This window comes from Myotis myotis, unplaced genomic scaffold (genome assembly GCF_014108235.1).
Source record: "Myotis myotis isolate mMyoMyo1 unplaced genomic scaffold, mMyoMyo1.p scaffold_m19_p_14, whole genome shotgun sequence".
Taxonomy (NCBI): Eukaryota; Metazoa; Chordata; class Mammalia; order Chiroptera; family Vespertilionidae; genus Myotis; species Myotis myotis.
In genome coordinates, this window is record NW_023416318.1 from 24,559,314 (window position 1) to 24,581,612 (window position 22,299).

General features: G+C 36.1%; 1 protein-coding gene and 1 long non-coding RNA gene across 9 annotated transcripts in view; one reads left to right on the plus strand and one right to left on the minus strand.

Annotated features, from left to right (window-relative positions):
* Window positions 1-22,299, plus strand: part of CCDC88A (coiled-coil domain containing 88A) — a 109,683-nt gene that overhangs the window by 51,156 nt on the left and 36,228 nt on the right. For 7 of the 8 annotated variants that reach the window (XM_036334526.1, XM_036334524.1, XM_036334523.1 and 4 more), the window contains exons 9-15: window positions 4,031-4,112; window positions 6,577-6,735; window positions 8,397-8,543; window positions 9,370-9,514; window positions 14,075-14,259; window positions 18,676-18,813; window positions 20,458-21,528. In XM_036334526.1, the coding sequence (XP_036190419.1) occupies window positions 4,031-4,112; window positions 6,577-6,735; window positions 8,397-8,543; window positions 9,370-9,514; window positions 14,075-14,259; window positions 18,676-18,813; window positions 20,458-21,528 (1,927 nt within the window). Of the gene's footprint in view, window positions 1-4,030; window positions 4,113-6,576; window positions 6,736-7,083; window positions 7,129-8,396; window positions 8,544-9,369; window positions 9,515-14,074; window positions 14,260-18,675; window positions 18,814-20,457; window positions 21,529-22,299 lie in introns of those variants that run through there. The other variant, XM_036334530.1, reaches the window with a different exon arrangement.
* The window catches only part of LOC118668991, a 44,694-nt gene continuing 36,486 nt past the window's right edge, over window positions 14,092-22,299 (minus strand). Inside the window, exon 5 of the long non-coding RNA XR_004971835.1 lies at window positions 14,092-14,220. This is a non-coding gene — a long non-coding RNA (uncharacterized LOC118668991). The remainder of the gene's footprint in view (window positions 14,221-22,299) is intronic.

Sequence of the window (22,299 nt, forward strand, 5' to 3'; positions counted from 1 at the left end):
GTCAGGGTTGATCCATGTTGTAGTATGTATCAGTATTTCATCCTTTTGATGACTAAATAACATTAGGTGGATATATACCATGCTTGGTTACTTATCAGTTGATGGGCATTTGACTTGTTTACATTTTTGGCTATTATGAATAATGCTCCTATGAACATTCATGTGCACATTTTTGTGTGGACATGATGTTTTCAATTCCTTAGGGTATATACTGAGAAGTGGAAATGCTAGGTCATATGGTAGTTCTTTCTATATTTAACATTTTGAGGAACTGTTAAAATATTTGGCTGCACCATTTTGTATTCCTACCAGCAATTTCTCCATATCCTCACCTATACTCATTTGACACCTTTTGATTATAGCTATCCCAGTGGGTATGAAGTGATATCTCATTGCGGGTTTGAGTTGCATTTCCCTGATGACTAATGATGGTGAGCATCTTTTTCTGTACTAATTGGCCATTTGTATATCTTCTTGGAGAAAGGTCGATTTAGATATTTTTCTCACTTTTAAATTGAGTTATGAGATAAACTTTTTAAAAAATGTATTTTTATTGATTTCAGAGAGAGGAAGGGAGAGGGAGAGAGATAGAAACATGAATGATGAGAGAGAATCATTGATTGGCTGCCTCCTGCATGCCCCCAACTGGGAATCAAGCCCACAACCCAGGCATGTGCCCTTGTTCAGAATTGAACCTGGGACCCTTCAGTCCACAGACCAATGCTCTGTCCATTAAGCCAGCCTAGACCAGCTAGGGCCAAACTCATGAGCTTTTGATATATTCTGCCTGAGTGTCACTCCTGGCTCAACACTTCTTAATTGAGTCACTCTGACCAAGTTAACCTCTTTTTTTAAAAAATATATTTTATTGATTTTTTATAGAGTGGAAGGGAGAGGGATAGAGAGTTAGAAACATCGATGAGACGTAACATCGATCAGCTGCCTCCTGCACACTCCCTACTGGGGATGTGCCCGCAACCAAGGTATATACCCTTGACTAGAATCGAACCCGGGACCCTTCAGTCCGCAGGCCGACGCTCTATCCACTGAGCTAAACCGGTTAGGGCTGACCAAGTTAACCTCTTTAAGGCTGCTTGGTTTCGTAGCCTAATAACTAGGAATACTTCTGCCTATTGCCAGATTGTTATGTGAGGTAAATATGAAAGTGAATAGTGTCTAGTATTACTAGTAAGTGCTCACTAAATGTGAGCTGCTATCAGTGCTATTATTTCTCAGAAGGCTCTTGTAAGGATTAAGCGCTTAGCAAAGTGTGAAGTGCTTATTAGCGAAAATGCCTAGCACAGGTAATGAGAGCTTGACAGTTGTTAGCCAAAAGATAGGCCCAAAACATGAAATCAGCAAAAGAGTCAGTAAAGTAGAAAAACCCAAGTGTGAAGTCATGGAAGCCAGTGGAGAGATTGTCAGGAACAATGGAGTTAATGCTACTAAATTTTTCAGAGACATCTGAAAATAATCCACTGGATTTGGGAATAAAGATGTAATTGACTCTATGAAAACCAGTGTTAGTGGGGATGTGTGGATGGAAAACCTTATTGCTATAAATATAGTGGTCAAATGGGTGCACAAATATTTGAACTCCTGGATAACTGTTTTGGAAAATTTATTTAAATTTATACCTCACATACACCAAAGTGAATTCCACATGGATTAAAGCAGCGGTCACCAACCTTGCAGACCTCACGGACCACCGGTTGGCAACCACTGGATTAAAGAGCTAAATGTAAAAAATGAGATAATGCTAAAAGAATCAGAAAGTAATATGCAGATGAATATTTATTTGTTCTATAGGTAGGGAAGAACTGTACACAAAAGCAAAAAACGTATTTGTAAAAGGTGATTGCTCTATTTGTATAAAAATATAAATATGTAAACATCCAGAAAAAAAATAAGTAAAATTAAAAGCATTTGACAATATTTCTCAGAAAGTAAAACAGAATTTTTATATGACTCTGCAGTTCCACTCCTAGATACTGTATATCCCCCAAAAATTTAAAACAGGAACTCAAACAGATACTTGTATGCCATTGTTCATTGCAGTATTATTCCCAAAAGCCAAAAGGTAGAGACAGCCTCAGTGTCCACGAACTGATGGATGGATAAACAAAATGTGCTATAGGCATGTGATGGACTGTTATTCAGCCATAAAAAGGGATGAAATTTTGATAACTGCTACAACATGGATGAGCCCTGAAAACAATTTGCTAAGTGAGAAATCAGATACAAAAGGACAAATATTTTATGATTCCACTTAAATGAAATATCTTTAATAGACAAATTCAGAGAAACAGAAAGTAGATTAGAGGTAGAGGCTGTGGGGGTCTGGGGGAATTGGAGAGTTATTGACTAATGGGCACAGAGTTTCTGTTTGGGGTAATAAAAGAGTTTGGAAATAGATAGTCATGGTCGTTTAACAACATTTTAAATGTAATTAATGCCACTGAATTGTACACTTAAAATGGTTAAAATTGTACACTTAAAAATGGTACACTTAAAATTGCAGTTTTATGTCATATATATGTCTGTATATATACGTATGTATATTACTATAATAATAAATAGAATTTGTTTATACTTTTTGAAAAAATTGATAATCTTAATCTATAAAGAAATATTTGTAAGAAATCTTATAAATTGCAAAAGTGTAGTAGCTTTTTATCATTTTAATGCCACAAACCTAAGAAAACAAATTTAGCCTTTCCTAGTGTTCAAATAAATGTAAATTAGAACAGTGACAGCATTTTTCAGTTGTTAAATTGTTTCACATATAGGCACTTTTATCCTCTGTTGTTGCCTTCTAAATTGATATTGACTTTTCTGGAGGGCAGTTTGACAATAGTATATCAAGTACCTTTAAACTATAATTTAGTTTTAGAAATCTGTCCTGTATAATGTACAGTGAGTGGCCAGATGTTTATGACTGGCCAGATTGTTATGACCACCCTATCAGTACTTCATTGACACTTCTAAAAATACTGAATATTGAAAACTTCCTAAGCAGATACTCTCCAGGTTTTATTATTATTATTATTATTATTATTATTTGCATAACTAATTCACTTCATTATACTGATGGGGTGGTCATAATAATCTGGCCACTCAGTGTATAATGTATAATGAGTTCATTTACCAAAACATTATTTATTACTATAAAGAATAAAATCCACTTAAATTAATTATGGTTTCTCTGTCAAAGGGACTATTTCTCCATTAAAAATTATAGTTTTGAGTATACCTGAAACCTGTATAATTTTATTAACCAATGTCACCCTAATAAGTTCAATTTAAAAAACATTAAAAACATAAATTGGATGTGCTAAAAAAATTATGGTTTTTAAAAAATGTATGGGTGTGAGAGATGTCAACGGCAGATTATTTTCTACAATGAGCAGTTATCTTTTTTACTAAAAAACCAGAAAGTTGAATAGTAGAGATAATGGAAACTTGATTTTGAGGAGGTTGGCTCTGAAGGCAAATAGAAAACTGAGAAAGTAAAGCAGTGTAAAGAGAAAAAATTTGGAGAAATTTGAGGATGTTTATAGGCTTCAGGAAAGAAACCAAGAGAATTGTAAAGATTTAGGTATCTGTGTGGCAGGGTATCATTTCCTTTAGGCCATTGTGAATGTTGAAAATAGTTTGGAGTCCTTTATAAATCTCAGACCCAGATAGTATTGCATTGCATAAAAATTTGTTCAGCTTATTTGGTTTTGACTGTGCAGAGAGGGAGAAAGAGAAAGAAGAATGGGAATGGGAGATGTCAGGAAAGATGGAGAGAAACTACCTTATTAACTATGAGGATGCTAATCATTGAGGTTTAGGGGGAGTTTTATTGATGACATCTAATCATATAAATTCCTAAAATCTATTTCCTTGTCTTTTCCCCCTGGGTTGGAGTCATGGCTAATACTATGTTCAACTAGACATTTAGTAATAATAATTTGTATTCATGAAGATGATTATAGTTTTTTAAAGCAGTAAGCTTACTTTTTAATAAATGTTTTTTGCACTTAAGGGAGGAAAAGACTGAACAGTTGCTGGACTGCAAACAAGAACTTGAGCAAATGGAAATAGAGCTAAAAAGGCTGCAGCAAGAGGTTTGTACCTGAAACTTTTATTACATAGGACCACTAAGTAATTGGAAATTGGAAATTGATTTTTCTCCTTATAATTTATAACGTTTACCTTAATACTTTCTGAGGTTACTGAGATTTCAAGAGAACTGATTACTTTTTCAGTGTTTTTCTCTTCAAAAATGCCAGAGCCAAAACTAGAAATCAGTCTGTGGACTATTTTTTTTTCTTTTTCTGTATCAGTGCTGTTTAAACTTTGCTTAGATTCAAAGGAGCCTCAGGATTAGGGTGGTTCCAAGTTTCTCTTTTTTATGTAACTGGCTTCTGTGGGCTTGGAAGCTGAAACAACTACACTATAAATTGTGGCTGCTAATGTATATCTCCCTAGGTCTCCACTCTCTGATGGTGCTTTATGTTATATAAGACAGAATGCCTTTAATTTTTCATTCTTTTCCTATTAAATAAGATAAAACTTTTTGCTTAAAAAAAGGTGTTTTTTGGTGTTTTTTTTTTTTTACTAAAGTTTGTTTTCTTTGCATTGTTAACCAAGATTTGTTTAAGAAGTTACTACTTTTAATCACTGCATAATGTTGAATTGAAGCTAGACAATTTTCTTTACCTTACCTCCCCTAACCTGCATTTTAACTTCAGGGAATACTGCACTTGCAGGGTCATAAACTGGGACTTTTCTGTTCTCTTCATTTTTTATTTTTTGACCTTTCTAGATCTGTGAGATTGTACATGATAATCTTTATTTCTAGATATGCTGTGGCTGCTCTTCCACGTCTTGGTAGCAGGGTTTTTTTGTATCAGTTTTACCTCCAAAACAGTGGTTCTCAATCTTTTTGGTCTCAAGACTTTCTTCCACTCTTAAAAATTAATAGGATAATATCTACTGGTATTTACCAAATTAGAAATAAAAGCTAAGAATTTTAAAAATATTTATTAATTTATTTTAAAAACAATATTCAATCTGTTCCATCCTATATAATAAAAGCCTAATATACTAAGTGTCCAGTTGTCCAGTCGTCCGTTCAACCAATCAAAGCATAATATGCTAATGATATGCTAAGACCACTCAACTGCTCGCTATGACGTGCACTGACTACCATGTGGCAGACGCTTCAACCGGTAGGTTTGCTTTCTGCTGGGGTCCCGCTGATCAGGACTGAGTGAGATGGGCTGGACAAGCCCTGGAGCCCTCCCGCAGTTCCTCCCTGGCTGGCCAACCTCCTGTGTCTCTCCCTGGCCCCGATCGTGCACTGGTGGGGTCCCTCAGCCTGGCCTGTGCCCTCGCAATCCGGGACCCCTTGGGGGATGTCAGAGAGCCGGTTTCGGCTTGATCCCACAGGCCAGGCCGAGGGACCCCACTGGTGCAGGAATTTGTGCACCAGGCCTCTAGTGTTAAAGTTTAAAGTATAAAGTTTATATTTTAAGTAAATATTATTTTACAAAACAAAAACTAGAATGTACTCTTACATTTTTGCAAATCTCTTTAATGCCTGCCTTAATTGAAGACTACTAGATTCTCGAATCTATTTCTGAATTTATTCATTTACAATACTACATGCCATGTAGCTTCAGAAAACTCTACTGTGCCCTCATGGGAGAATGAGAGTGAAAAAGAGAAATAATGTATTAGGATTATTTTGAAAATAGTTTTGACCTCATGAACTCCCTGAAAGGATTTCAGGAAACCACAGAAGTCCTTGTATCACACTTTAATAACTAGTGTTCTAAAGGATTAAGGATTACGAGAAGGTTTTTTTGAATTTTAATATTTGTCTCAAATGGCATTAAGATATGCAATAAACATATGCACTAATCATTTTACTTAGAAGCATTAAAAAACCAGCAGGATTTTAGTATGTTATAGTATATCTGAATAGAACCATTATTTCTCTAAAGTAATTAATGATCAACTTTAATAATTGAGTTTGGCTCTTTTTTGTGTTCCCTGTCCTGTATTTTAAAGTTAACTTTCTTTTCATCTTAAATAAATTGCAAATGGTTATGTTAGGTAAAGGTTAACTTATTTTAAAACATCCTGAGTAATTTTTACATTCCAAATTTTTTAGAGTGGAATGGGGAGGTGAGGCGGGAGTGGGGAAAGGTGGAACAGAAAGAAAGAGATAGAGAGAACGTGAGAGAGAGACAGAGACAGACAGACATGAATGTGAAAAAGACACATCGAATGGTTGCCTCCCGCACACACCCCAACCGGGGCCAGAGATCGAGCCTACAACCCAGGTATGTGCCCTTGACTGGGAATTGAACCCAAGGCCCTTCAGTGCACAGGTCCAGGCTCTAACCACTTTGTCACACTGGCTGGGGCTATATCTCCCCATTTAATGGAGGTATAATTTACATACCACAAATCCACATTTCTAAAGTATATAATGTATTGATTTTTTAGTAGATTCATCAAGTTGTGCGAAGAGGGAAATAGAAAATAATATTTAAAATATTAATATTTATTTATGTTTAGAACATGAATTTGCTTTCGGATGCTCGTTCTGCAAGAATGTACCGAGATGAATTAGATGCACTTCGAGAGAAGGCAATCAGAGTTGATAAGCTTGAAAGTGAAGTCAGCAGATATAAAGAAAGGCTGCATGATATTGAGTTTTATAAAGCAAGAGTTGAGGTATGTTGCATAATTTAAACCATTCACAATTTATTTCTTTAAAAACTGTTATGATTTTCAAAATTCAATGAAAATGCACTTAATAAATGAATGGAATTGTTGAAATGTTTAGCAAACTAAATACATTTAGATGTTTATTTTATGATAGATCAGCATATTGCTTAGAATTTAAAAAGGGGATATTTGGATATTATTAATTTTATTTAAGTCTTTGGGGCTCTTCTTTTATCCCTTTATTTAACATTATAGGTAGAGCAGATTTTTGAAGTCCTTCCCTCATAGTCAAAATAAAGTATTTCTCTCTACTAATTTTAAACTTGTCCCTAGGAGTGAAAACAGACGTATTGCTGACTCAACTCAGAATGCTAAATTAGGATCAACGAAGTCACTTGTGTATGCATACACTCTCTTTCTCAGTAAATCATATAAACAAATTAGAAGAAACATTTTTCCATACTTAATGATTATTGTACAATGTTGCATGAAGTTGAGTTTGACATTGACAGCAAAAAATTGATAATCTTTGCATCTGCATCCTTTTTTCCTTTCTTAGTTAATTTCTTCATTGTCTGCAAACAGTGGAGATCTTGGTCATGTTTATTATGGGGATAAGAAGGAAGGAGTATGCAAAAATTAAGAAGTGAAAACATTATAAGAAAACATAGAACATTTAAGCCTAAAAGTTATCAAAAATATACCAAATAGAGTATAAAGATAAGGTATATATTAATTCTTTGCCAATTTTTTAAATGAGTATATGGCACTGTTAAAGGATCCTTATAGATGCCACTATTTTAATATACTTTCTCTTGAAGTTAGCTTATAAATTACAGGCGTAAAGCTTACCAAGATAGATTTGTGAACATATGTCTTCAAAACAGATGTAGGGATTTAAAACATGTCCTCAAGATGCTTATGTAAAATATTTATTGATAAAGCCTTTATTTATTATTTATGTGAGTATTAGTTCAAAGTCTTGGAATTTTACTCAAAAACCCCAAACCCTTCACTTCTAAGTTACAGTTTAAGTGGAGAGAATTCTTTAAATCTATTTCAGTAAATAAATTAAGTTCTAATTCTATGGAAATTTATGTGTTAAATATCTGTAAGACTCTCTATACTTAGTTTTTTCTCCTCATGATTAAGGGATTTAAATGTATCCTGACAATTTTATGTGAAATTATAGTAGTATTACTCATTCTAATAGAAGTACTGAGTGTTTTGTTTGCATAATAGCTTAAATTTGGCGGGAGAACTAAAGCCAAGAAAAAATCAACTGTATTTTTATTATTTAGTAGCTTTACTCTTGCACAGAACTGTTAATAAAGACAGATTAATGTCTTTTTAAATAAGTTTTTATTGTTGTTGTTTTTTAGAGGAAGGGAGAGGGAGAGAGATATAGAAACATCGATGAATGAGACCGAAACATCAGTTGGCTGCCTCCTGCATGTCCCCATGGGGGGTCAAGCCTGAACCTGGGTATGTGCCTTGACTGGGAATAGAATTGGCAACCTCTTGTGCATGGGTTGATGCTCAACCACTTGAGCCACTCTGGCCAGATTAATGCCTTATTTTACAACCAACAATTTTTATGTTTCAGGCTTTAAAAAATTAACAGATATTAACATGTTTGTGATAAAGCCTATTTGAAATGTTTATAGGAATTAAAAGAAGATAATCAAGTTTTACTAGAAACAAAAACCATGTTGGAAGACCAATTAGAAGGAACTCGAGCTCGGTCTGATAAATTACATGAATTAGAGAAAGAGAATTTACAACTAAAGGCCAAACTGCATGATATGGAAATGGTAAGTATTGTAAGGGAGATCAATTGCATGACCCCTAAGGAAGCATTCTGAGATTCATCTGACTTCCCTATAATGACAAAGGACAGCAGTGTCTTAGATGCTTTAACAAAGAAGAGATGAGCTAAATAAATTCAGTGCTTGCAATTTTGTGGATGTGGGAGTAGTGGACATTTCTGCTTTTGTTGTAGAGGGGTGTTATTGATTTTGCCTTGTATTTTAAAAATAAACTCTAATAAGCTATTTTGTCAAATGCCTTTAAAATACAGAAATAAAACTATTTAGCATTGAGTCAGAATCTCTTGTTATATTACTAAATTAATATGTTGACTATGAAGAAATGTTTTCAGTGTCCCCAAAGCTCACTTTATTTATATATATATATATATATATATATATTTTTTTGTATTGATTTTTTTACAGAGAGGAAGGGAGAGGGATAGAGTTAGAAACATCGATGAGAGAAACATTGATCAGCTGCCTCCTGCACACCCCCCACTGGAGATGTGCCCACAACCAAGGTACATGCCCTTGACCGGAATCGAACCCGGGACCCTTGAGTCCGCAGGCCGACGCTCCATCCACTGAGCCAAACTGGCTAGGGGTGCCAAAGCTCACTTTAAAAGAATATCAGACAAGTGGTCAGTATAATGACCAATTGTGATTATAATAACTGGTTATTGCCTTTAAACTGTGAAAATTTTAAGCAACTCAAAATTTATCCTCATTATTTAGTTTCTGATAAAAGTTATAAGTAGTAAAATATTAGCTTGAGATTGTACTGTTTCTTAGCTTTCTTTTCTCTTCCTACTTCCTGCCAACAAAAAAGGAACGTGATATGGATAGAAAAAAGATTGAAGAATTAATGGAAGAAAATATGACTTTGGAAATGGCACAGAAACAAAGTATGGATGAATCATTACATCTTGGCTGGGAGTTAGAACAAATATCCAGAACTAGTGAACTTTCTGAAGGTATTCCCAATATTGTTTTACTTAAATGGGATGGTGAATAAATAAAGTTGAATTTATGCTTACATTTCTGGATATTTCATTGCAGTTATTTTCCCTAGCTGGAGATGTCTCGGCAGGCCAGCTACCCCTAGCTATGATTTCACAGAGCAATTTGTTATTTCCACATTGCTGGGTCTGATTATCTTTGCATGTCTTACAGCGAAACTTATTTTTGAGTGCAATCACAGATTTGATCATTTGTTTAGGCATTATTTTGTTAGTATCATAAGAAACTAGAATACCAATTTATTAATTTATTTTGAGAAGTATAGCCATCTACTAAATAGAACAGAAAAGTCGCATTAACTGGTCAGCTATATTTTTACTCTATTCAAACCTAAATAGGAAGTCAAAATTAGTGGGAAGAGTTTTAGGTGAATATGTAGCCAGAATAGAACAAGTTAAGGATCTCCATGGCTATGTTCATTAGTATATGAGAATTATTATCCCCATTTTAGGATTATATCTACCAACCAGTTTAGCCCCAGTTATACCCTGGAGATAATGAAAGATGCCCCCTGCCCCCAGATAAATTTTTAACTCTTGACTCTTTTTTCTTAAGCTCCACTATTGACTTATCTTCTGTCTTAAAACTGGGCATATACTATACAATAAAGTTGTTTGTGTTATAGCTGTGATTATGCTAATACTGATAGACTTTCTTGAAATTACACTCAGGTCCCATTTATTTGAATTAGACAGGTGCCATAATTCCTCACTTACCCAATATTAGATTCTTCCACCTGCTTTCCTTCAGCAGGTATTTATTAAGCACCTACCATGTGTAAAATACTATACCAGGCCCTGAGGACATAGTGGTGTGGTAGACGTAAAGTCTGAAGACGGTTTATAGTCTGGCTCTTGCAGAATAATTACTTTTACACATGTCTCATATTTGTTACCATTAGACTTTTTCTAGTTTTACACTTGAGAACCTGCTTGCAAATTCTAGGACCCTAGGTAAATTCCCTACATAGTAAGTGATGATATTCATCCAGTGGGTTTGCTGAGATGTAACTTAAAATAGTTGTGGAACTTCTTTTATTCTATTCCTTGTGAATTGAGTTACAAAGAAAGCAATTCAGACTTAAATGTTTTCTACTTTGAAAGTAGTTAAAATTACACTGTTAAGAGTTTCATCTGTTAAGTGAGGACAATAATAGTAAATACCTTGAAGGGTTGTTGTGAGGATTGAATTTCTTAATACTTAAGAAAATGTACCAGGTATATAGTAAGCATTTGAATGTTAAGCATTATGATGATGATGATGATTATATCAGTAGCTTTGCAGTTATTAGCTGGGGTCACATACCTGAATATTTGTTTTAATGTGGTGTCATTTTTGTTTGTTTTTTAAATATACAAGGGCTTTTCTTTCTAGAAAATTTGTAGAATATGGAAAAATATAAAGGAGGAAATCAGTCACTAATAATTTCTTAAATCATTTTCACATTTGAAAAAACTTGCTTCTAAATTTTTCTACACAGACATAGGACTTTAGACATCAGATTAATGTGTATGCACAATTCGGATTCCTTTTTGTACCTAAGACTATATTACAGGCATTCTTTAATATTGTTAAAAATGTGTTGTAAGCATTTGTTTTAATTCTCATAGTCTGACTTGAAGCTTCTTTGAAGTACATTCGTAGTATTCATGGTATTCAAAGTATTATTGAGGTATATCATGTATTTTAGCCTAATTTTTTTAAAGTTTAAATTCTTTATTGTTTAAAGTATTATATAAGTCTCCTTTTTCCCCATAGACCACTCCTCAACCACCCCCACCCCCCAGCATATGCCATTACCCCTCTACTATCTGTGTCCATGTGTATGCATATAAGTCCTTTGGTTGATCTCTTACCCCCTCAACCCCTAACTTCCCTCATAGGTTGGACAGTCTGTTGGATGCTTCTGTGACTCTGGTTCTATTTTTGTTAATCAGTTTATGTTGTTCATTATATTCCACAAATGAGTGAGATTATGTGATACTTATCTTTCTCTGACTGGCTTATTTCACGTAGCATAATGCTCTCCAGTTCCATCCATGCTGTTGCAAATGGTAAGAATTCCTTCTTTTTTTTTACAGCAGCATAGTATTCCATTGTGTATATGTGCCACAGTTTTCTAATCTACTCATCTGCTGAGGGGCACTTGGACTGTTTCTAAATCTTAGCTATAAATTGTGCTGCTATGAACATAGGGGTGCATATATCCTTTCTGATTAGTGTTTCTGTTTTCTTGGGATACATTCCTAGAAGTGAGATTACTGGGCCAAATGGGAATTCCATTATTAATTTTTTGCGGAAATGCCATGCTGTTTTCCACAGTGGCTGCATCAGTCTGCATTCCCACCAACAGTGCAAGAGGGTTCCTTTTTCTTCATATCCTCGCCAGCACTTGTCGTTTGATTTGTTGATAATAGCCCCGCTGACAGGTGTGAGGATGGTACCTCATTGTTGTTTTGATTTGCATCTCTCGGGTGATTAGTGACTTTGAACATGTTTTCTCATGTCTCTTTGCCTTCTGTGTGTCCTCTTTCGAAAAGTGTCTATTTAGGTCCTTTGCCCATTTTTTGATTGGGTTGTTTATCTTCCTTTTGTTAAGTTGTATGACTTCCCTATAAATTTTGGAGATTAAACCCTTATCAGAGATAGCATTGGCAAATATGTTCTCCCATGCAATGGGGTTTCTTGTTGTTTTGTTGATGGTTTCTTTTGCTGTGCAGAAGCTTTTTATTTGGAGGTAGTCCCATTTGTTTATTTCCTCCTTAGTTTCCATTGCCCTAGGAGCTGTATCGGTAAAGATATTGCTACAACAAATGTCTGCTGTTTTGCTGCCTATGGCTTCTTCTAGGGTTTTTATGGTTTCCCGTCTTAGGTTTAAGTCCTTTATCCATTTTTAGTTTATTTTTGTGTATGGTGTAAATTGGTGGTCTAGTTTCATTTTTTTGCATGTACAAGTATCTGTCCAATTTTCCCAACACCATTTATTAAAGAAACTGTCTTGATTCCTTTGTCTGCTCTTGCCTCCTTTGTCAAATATTAATTTTGCATAATGTCTAGGGTCGCGATCTCTGGGTTCTCTGTTCTGTTCCATTGGTCTACATGTCTGTTCTTGTGCCACTACCAGGCAGTTTTGAGAACAGTGGCTGTGACCTAGCCTAATCGTGTTAATTTGAAATGCATAACTACAAGTCATTAACTAGAGTTTTACTACAGAAGATGTGGACAAATAATAGAATTTTAAAAGTCAATGATTGTCTAGTATACCAGCTTTTAATAAAAGATTAACAATATGTGACTAGAACAAAAGCTGGAAATAAGAATTCTTTACTTAAAATCTGGGGGACACCCTAGCTGATTTGACTCAGTGGATAAAGCATCGGCCTGCGGAATGAAAGGTCCCGGGTTCAATTCCGGTCAAGGGCATATGCCTGGTTGTGGGCTTGATCTAAAGTATGGGGCGTGCAAGAGGCAGCCAATCAATGATTCGCTTTCATAATTGATGTTGCTATCTCTCCCTCTCCCTTCCTCTCTGAATCAATAAAAATATAAAACAATAAAATCTGGGGGATATTTTACCATACCTAATTTTGTAAAGAATGTATGCTTGTGAGGGTTTGTGTGTGTGTGTGTGTGTGTGTGTGTGTGTGTGTGTTCGCTTTTCTATGATGGAGAATTTCAAACATACATAAAAGTTAGCAGACCTAGAAATGCCCTCCCATACTTCTACCCTTTGCCCTTCCTAAAATTTAGGATTTCAAAATAAATTCTAGGCATCATATTTCATTTGTAAATCCTAATGTTTTTATATCATCAAAATATTCAATGAGTCTGCTATAAGATTATTAAAACATAATTCTTTGTGGCTTCCTGGAGAGTATCATTTACAGAATTAGAAACTGAGTTTTCTTATTTTAAAACATGTAATGTTGTAATCTACTAGAAAGATGGTTTTCCTTGACAAAATGGAGTAGATGTTGCTCTTTACACTTAGTGTAATAGGGATTCTTTAGAGAAAGACTTTTGCAAGGTGACCAGTGTATACTGTCTTGCCTTTTTCAGAATTAGAGAAGGATTTCCTCCCCTTAAACAGTCTTTCTTTAATTTTTGAAAGTGTGGCATGGGATATACTTTATACTTCTTGTTTGAACCATACATGACTATAGATACACAGGACCATAACTATTTGTACAAGTAACCTAAGACTCATTGAAGTTAAAGTGGCTTGATATTATCAGTTCGTTAATTTCTCATGGCATTTGAACTGGAACTCTAATCTCTTTGGTCTAAATTTTGTGTCTGCTGCCCCCCCCCCACCCCCCCATGGAATGCTTAAGGATGCATTAAAATTTAGTATTTACCTGTCTTTTATCTCTGTTTTTGTCATTGTGTCTATCTTGTATAACTTTATAAATTTTTTTATAAAGGACCAAGTGATGTACTGCATATACACTCAACATTTTAAATAGTAAAGAATAATTATAGGTTTACCAATGACTTATTTTTCAATATTATAGCACCACAGAAATCTTTGGGCCATGAGGTGAGTGAGTTGACATCAAGTAGGTTACTGAAGTTGGAGATGGAAAACCAGAGTTTGACAAAAACTGTAGAAGAGCTTCGAAGTACTATGGATTCTGCCGAAGGAAACACTTCCAAAATCCTGAAAATTGAAAAAGAAAATCATAGACTAAGTAAAAAGGTAAATAAAAATGAATGTTTGATCTTAAAAAAATGTATGTAAAAATATAAATAAACTAGAGGCCCGGTGCACAAAAATTTGTGCACTCGGGGGTGGGGGGGTGGGGGGGTCCCTCAGCCCGGCCTGTGCCCTCTCGTAGTCTGGGACCCCTTGGGAGATAACACCCTGCTGGCTTAGGCCTGCTTCCGGGTGGCAGAGGGCAGGCCCAATCCCTAGGTGCAGCCCCTGGTCGGGCTCAGAGCAGGGCTGATTGGGGAGTTGGGGCACCGCCCCCTGTCATGCACAGAGCAGGGCGGATTGAGAGGTTGCGATGCCACCCCCAGTCACACTCAGGGTAGGGCCAATTGGCGGGTTGGGGCACCGCCCCCTGTCACACTCAAGGCAGGGTCGATCGGGAGGTTGCGGCGCCACCCCCTGTCACGCTCAGAGCAGGGCCAATCAGGGGGTTGGGGCGCTGCCCCCTGTCATGCACAGAGCAGGGCCCATCAGGGGGGTTGGGGCTCCGTACCCTGTCACGCACAGAGCAGGTCGATCAGGGGGTTGGGGAGCTCCCCCTTGTCATGCACAGAGCAGAGCCCATCAGGGGTTTGGGGAGCTCCCCCCTGTCACTCATGGAGTAGGGCCGATAGGGGAGTTGCGGAACCACCCCCTATCACACACAGAGCAGGGCGGATCAGGGGGCTGGGGCGCCGCCCTCTATCACCCACAGAGCAGGGCTGATCAGGGGGTTGGGGCGCCGCACCCTGTCACACACAGAGCCGCAGGGCGATCAGGGGGTTGGGGAGCTCCCCGCTGTCACACTGATCCCGGTGCTGGGAGGCCTCTCGGCTCCGCTGATCCCGGTGCTGGGAGGCATATTACCCTTTTACTATATAGGATAGAGGCCTGGTGCATGGGTGGGGCTGGCTGGTTTGCCATGAAGGGTGTCCTGGATCAGGGTGGGGGTCCCCACTGGGGTGCCTGGCCAGCCTAGGTGAGGGGATAATGACTGTTTGCAGCTGGTCACACACCCTTCAGGGTGGGGGTCCCCACTGGGGTGCCTGTCCAGTCTGGGTGAGGGGCTGAGGGCTGTTTTCAGGCTGGCGGGTGACAGTAGCTCCCAACCGCTTTTTTTCTTTTTTCTTTTTTATTCTGGGCCAGCTTTAGCTCTGAGGCTCCAGCTCTTAGGCCTCCATTCCTGAAAGCAGGTATCTGGTTTGTTTCGGTTCTATAATCGAAACAATGTATAACTCCAGCTCTGAGATCCCGGGCTCGCTGAAAGCAGGTTTCTGGGGTTTTGTTTAGCTTCTATATTTATTACAGTGTTTCTTAAACTGCAAGCTCAGAGGCCGGCAAGGCAGGCGGGGAACGTTGGAGTCCTCCGTCACTGAAGCAAGCAAGCCTCATGTTAGTTTCAAGCTGCCTGGCTGCCGGCTGCCATCTTGGCTGGCAGTTAATTTGCATATCTCGCTGATTAGCCAATGGGAAGGGTAGCGGTCGTATGCTAATTACCATGTTTCTCTTTTATCAGATAGGATAGCACTGTAGTAAAACTTTATCCAGTTTCTAATGTTCCCTCATTTATTATTTTAACTTATTATGAAATTTTTAACATTTATAAATGTAAAGTAAGTGAACTCCTATACTTGTTTTTTAAATGTGTTTTACTGTAGGCCTAATCAGGTTCAAATTGAGTTTTTAGTAAGTATTCATAAGGAGTATGTACATATGTCAGTCAGGAGGCACATGTCTGGTTGTCTGTCTTTTTGTGATATTGTTATGGAAAATCATTTGCGTGGATCCCTTAATCAGAGATTACAAAATCCTGATTTTCTAATTATATCATCCCTTCCTAACGTGGTAGATAGGGTGTTCCTATAAAGGAAAATCTTGTTTTAAAAGCTACTGGTTTATAGAAAACACCATTGGTTATTCTAAGGAACAGCCTATGGGAAAAGCAGGATGAATGTTTGACCCTATCCTTTATTTTCCAGTTTCCTAATAATGACTTGGTTGTCTCATATCCTCCTGAGATAATGGAGTGAGTTTGTTGTTTTAGTGTCATTATTAACTCGCGGATTTAAGAATATTTAAAGTGTTTCAGTCCACTGCATTTATTTTTCTTCCTGTCCCAATAAAGCTGCTTCCTGAATCCTTATGACACAACCTTCGCACTCCTCGGGAGCTGCCTTGCTTTCTGCAATGACAAAATGTTTTGGCATCTAGCCATGCCTAGTTTTCCCTTTGAAATATTCTGTGTTTCTAGACTTTGTTATGAAAATCGCCCTAACCTTTAGACCAGTGATTTTTGAACTATAGTATGCATCAGAATCACCTGCAGGACTTGTTAAAACACAGATTGCTGAGTCTCATGCCTAGAGTTTGTGTTCTTGGTAGGTTTGGAGTGGGGGGCTAATAATTCTCATTTCTAAGAAGTTCCTTGGTGATGCTTATCCTGCTGTTTTGAAACCATGCTTTGAGGGACCACTGCCTTAGATAATGAGAAAGATTCCTTGATTTTCTTGCAAGACTTTTACTCTTTTATTTTTATTTATTTATTATTGATTTCACAGAGGAAGGGAGAGATAGAAACATCCATTAATGAGGAGAGAGAATCATTGATCGGCTGCCTCCTGCACGCCCCCTACTGGGAATTGAGCCCAAAACCTGGGCATGTGCCCTTGACCAGAATAGAACCCAGGACCCTTCAGTCCACAGGCTAAAGCTTTATCCATTGAGCCAAGTCGGCTAGGGCTAGACTTTTACTCTTTTAAAACATTTTGTATCATCATTAGTCTATTAACCAAATAATCTTAGTAAGCATTTGACAATCAATATAGTGTCAAAGTAGGTGTGGCCATTTAGAACTTGCATCAGTTCTATTTTGGTTGTCATTATAATTGGATCTGTGAATTATAATTTGATTTTGAAATTAGCTTTGAAGTCTAGTAAGTTCTTAGTGATTCTAGCAATTTTTCACAAATTCATTGGATAAAAGATGTCTTTTGTAAACTAAATGTTTCACTTGAATTCCACTAATATAAAACAACATATGAACTTAATTAAATAACTGTTATCCATATATTTTAATCATGATGGGAGAACCAGATTTATTAGTTATTTATAACTAAAAGCTTCTAAAACATGTAAATGAATGTTGCACTGAGTTATTGGATAAGATTTGTGACTCAATTCTTTTGAGGCATTGGGAGATTATTTTCCATGTGTGGTTATCTTCCATTGATGTTAAAAAGAAAAATCCAGCTTGCTTTATATAGACTGTTAAAATTCCTAGAGTTCTTCAATATTGATAAAAATGTGTAATATTAACTATTTTTAGATAGCTAAATATTTTATATAAATAAATCTTCTTTATTTTTTAAATTACCTGGTTTGATGAATATCCTATATAATAAAAGGTTAATATGCAAATTGACCAAATGGCAGAACGACTGATCGCTATGACATGTACTGACCAACAGGGGGTAGACACTTAACACAGGAGCTTCCCCCTGGTGGTCAGTACACTCCCACAGGGGGAGTGCCACTCAGCCAGAAGCTGGGCTCACGGCTGGCGAGCGCAGTGGCAGTGGTGGGAGCCTCTCCCACCTCCGCGGCAGCGCTAAGGATGTCCCACTGACGGCTTAGGCCTGCTCAGTTGGCCATCCCCCAAGGGCTCCTGTACTGGGAGAGGGCACAGGCCGAGCTAAGGGGACACCCCCCCCCCCTTGGGTGTACGAATTTCATGCACCAGGCCTCTAGTGTTGTATAATAATGGGAAAATCAGTTATAGCATATTTTGAACTTAAATTTGTTTTTTCATACTTATTGTACTTATTAACCACATACTTTATTGTATCTTCAAAATGTACAAATGAAAATAAACTTAAATTCAAAATATAAATACTTGTTGGAGTTTTGTTCAGCCTGTTTTTCTCCAGTATTCTCCTTTTTCCTCATTTTCTTTTTATTTTAAACCAAGTCCCTTCTTGTTTCCTCATTAAACTTATACCATTATTTCTCATCTTTTCCTTCATGCTTTTTATATTCTCCTCTTACTTCTTCTACATCAAAATTCCTTGACTATAAAATTTTACTTTACAATTTTACTCGAGCCAAGAGAGCCTTTCACTAAGACTTGTACAGTCTTCACATAGCACATAATTATCATATAGTCACTTGGATTGTCTTTGTGTTTACAAGTAGATATTTACTTTGAAAGATGCGAAGGATAAGAAACATAGTCAAGTCTGCATATTTTATATAGCTGCTAAAATTAGCATGGTATTTTACTTGAATTTCTCTACTAAATTCCTAAATTTCACCATGTGGGTGTTAAAACTGTATTTTACCTTTTAATTCAACGGTTATCTTTTGAAATGTTCCACTGTTTTAAAATACTTAATGGTATATTGTTTTGTGACTTATTTTCTCCAGGTTGAAATTCTTGAAAATGAGATTGTTCAAGAAAAGCAAAGTCTTCAGAATTGTCAGAATTTAAGCAAGGATCTAATGAAGGAGAAGGCTCAGCTTGAAAAAACGATTGAAACGCTTAGAGAAAATTCAGAGAGACAGGTTCATAAATTTCTTATTAAGCATTGTATTTTAAAGTTTATTAACAAAAGTTAGTTTGTGCAAATAAAATGTTCATATAATATTAAAAGGAAATACTTTAGAAGTTTTTTAAATTTTAAAGTAACTGGTTTATCTCACTTTCTATGTACATATTTTAGGAAAGTTAAAGAGAAAGATTAGAATTTTTTAAATTGCCAGTATGATTAATAATTGTATAACATTTTGCAGTACATGTGTTTTCAAGTATCTGGAAAGTGGCTGTGGAGGAGAGAAATGGGAGTGGAGTTGGGAGAAATGAGAGTGGAGTTGGGAGAAATGCCACTGTGCTCTGGCCCCACTAATAAAGGGAGAAGTGGTGGCAGCAATCGTCTTGGATACTGTCAGATTTATTTTCAAGTATTTATTGATCATTCTTGTGCTTGAGGAAACAGAACTGGATAGATTGACTTGCTATTTTAATATTTGTATTTATTTTTTTATATGTAAAAGGATTTGCTTTATATTATCTTAGGGATAGCCTTAGGCCACCTATAAAATTAGAGATTTCTTTAGAGCTACAGAACAAAAATTGTAGAGCTAAGTATGAATCTGTACTTTATCAGGTTCTTAGGAGCTTGTTCAAAACACTAAATTTTGAGAACTATTACTAGTATATTAAGCCATACCATGAATTGAATGGATTAGTTTTCAAATGTACCAGGGGATTTTGTTATTTTGATGTTTCCAAATTAGCATTCTTTGGAGGGTTGAATACACACACAGATATGATACAGCAAATATTTACTAAGGACCCTCTGTGTATAGGCATTGAAAAATTTATTTGTGCCCGGCTTGGTGAGGCTCAATGGTTGAGCATCAACCTATTAAGCAGGAGGTCATAGTTCGATTCCTGGTCAGGGCATATGCTCATTTTTTGAACTCCAACCCCAGTAGGGGGTGTGCAGGAGGCAGCTGACCAATGATTCTCATCATTAATGTTTCTCTTTCTCTCCTCTGAAATCAATAAAATATATATTTAAAAATTAAAAAACAATTTATTTGTGTAAGGTAAAAGCTTATATCCTCAAAGAGATAAGTATGTATATTTCCCTGATACTCATATTTGAATTTGAAACATGCAATTAAGTAATCTGAAGATCATTTTTATTGATATTAAACACATATCTCTTAACCATTCCTTTATATTACAAACTCCCTAAAGCCACAAACTTTAATGATCTGGCAGTACACGTATACAATGGTCTCTCAGTAAATATTTGTCAGAATTAAAAGTAAGATAGACAATGCTAGCACCCTTTTATGTTACAAGTTCGCTGTTAAATTTTGAAAAGAAATAACTATAATTTAAAATATTTAGTTCTTGCCCTAGCCAGTTTGGCTCAGTGAATAGAGTGTTGATCTGCGGACTAAAGGGTTCCAGGTTCGATTCTGGTCAAGGACACATGCCCAGGTTGTGGGCTCGATCCCCAGTGGGGTGCGTGCAGGAGGCAGCCAGTCAATGATTCTCTCTCATTATTGATGTTTCTATCTCTCTCTCCCTCTTCCTTCCTCGCTGAAATTAATAAAAATATATTTTAAAAAATAGTTTAAAATAGTTCTTACTCAATTAGGTTTTTAATTTTCTCCTTTCTCTTTTAAAATTAGATTAAAATATTGGAGCAGGAAAATGAACATCTGAATCAAACCGTGTCTTCCTTAAGGCAGCGCTCCCAAATAAGTGCTGAAGCAAGGGTGAAAGACATTGAAAAAGAAAATAAAATTCTCCATGAATCTATCAAAGAAACAAGTAGCAAGTTAAGCAAGATTGAATTTGAAAAAAGACAAATTAGGAAAGAATTAGAACATTATAAAGAAAAAGGAGAACGAGCGGAAGAACTTGAAAATGAGTTGCATCATCTTGAAAAAGAAAATGAATTGTTACAGAAAAAGATAACCAATTTAAAAATTACGTGTGAAAAAATTGAGGCCTTAGAACAAGAAAATTCAGAGCTAGAAAGAGAAAATAGGAAATTTAAAAAAAGATTGGATAGCTTTAAAAACCTTACTTTTCAGCTAGAATCTCTAGAGAAAGAGAATTCCCAACTTGATGAGGAAAACTTGGAACTGCGAAGAAACGTGGAGTCTTTGAAGTGTGCAAGCATGAAAATGGCTCAACTGCAACTAGAAAATAAAGAACTGGAAAGTGAAAAAGAGCAGCTTAAGAAGGGTTTAGAGCTTATGAAGGCATCATTCAAGAAATCAGAACGCTTAGAAGTTAGCTACCAGGGTCTAGATACAGAAAATCAAAGGCTACAGAAGGCTCTAGAGAACAGCAATAAAAAAATTCAGCAGTTAGAGAGTGAACTACAAGACTTAGAGATGGAAAATCAAACATTGCAAAAAAACCTAGAAGAGTTAAAAATATCCAGCAAAAGACTAGAACAGCTAGAAAAAGAAAATAAATCATTAGAGCAAGAGACTTCTCAACTGGAGAAGGATAAGAAACAGCTGGAGAAGGAAAATAAGAGACTCCGACAACAAGCAGAAATAAAAGATACCACATTAGAAGAAAATAATGTGAAAATTGGAAATTTGGAGAAAGAAAACAAAACTCTATTCAAAGAGATTGGTATTTATAAAGAATCTTGCATTCGTCTGAAAGAATTAGAGAAAGAAAATAAGGAGCTTGTCAAAAGAGCAACTATTGATATAAAAACTTTGGTTACATTACGTGAGGTAAGTATAGTTACCTAAATTTAAGGCAAATATTTTTTATATTTTTAATTCAAGGCTTTAAGTTTTATTGAGACCCATTAGTAATTTGTATCATCTACTTAGGGCTCAAAAGTAGAAATTTAGAATTATAACTAGAAAGTCTCCAACTTTCCTGCCTTTGTTAAACTAAGAAGTGTATGTATATTATATTTTTAAGATCTTGTACTAATTAAGTTTCCATATGGTATCTGACTTATTACATTGTAATTTTATTTCAAAATAATATTAAAAATATGTGATCAAGATTCTTGACTGAATGCTAAGTATAATGGGACCCAAGATAGCCACTATTTATTGAACGCAAACTGTGCCAAGTACTGGGCTAAGGACCTTGTAAGATATATATATATATATATATATATATCTTTTATGACCAATTCTTTATAGTTATTATCTTAGATTAGAAAACAGGTTCAGAGACATTAAGTAATTTTTTGAGGATGACAGTTAATAAATGGCAGAATTGGATTACTGGATTCAAATCCAGATCTTTCAGACTCCAAAGCCCCATGGATTTTGACCTCTAAGCTTAAAGAATACAAATCAGGTTGAACTTAAAGGTCAAAATTTAACAATTGGTAGTTGCTCAGATCTGTGTGTTGAGGAGAAATTTGAAATTTCTAGGAGTATACTGGTAGCAGGTCTTGTAAACGTGGTTGGTGTAGATCAGAAGATACCATGCTTGGCTTGTTTTTGCTTTTACTATGCTATACTATATATAACCCTTTAAGT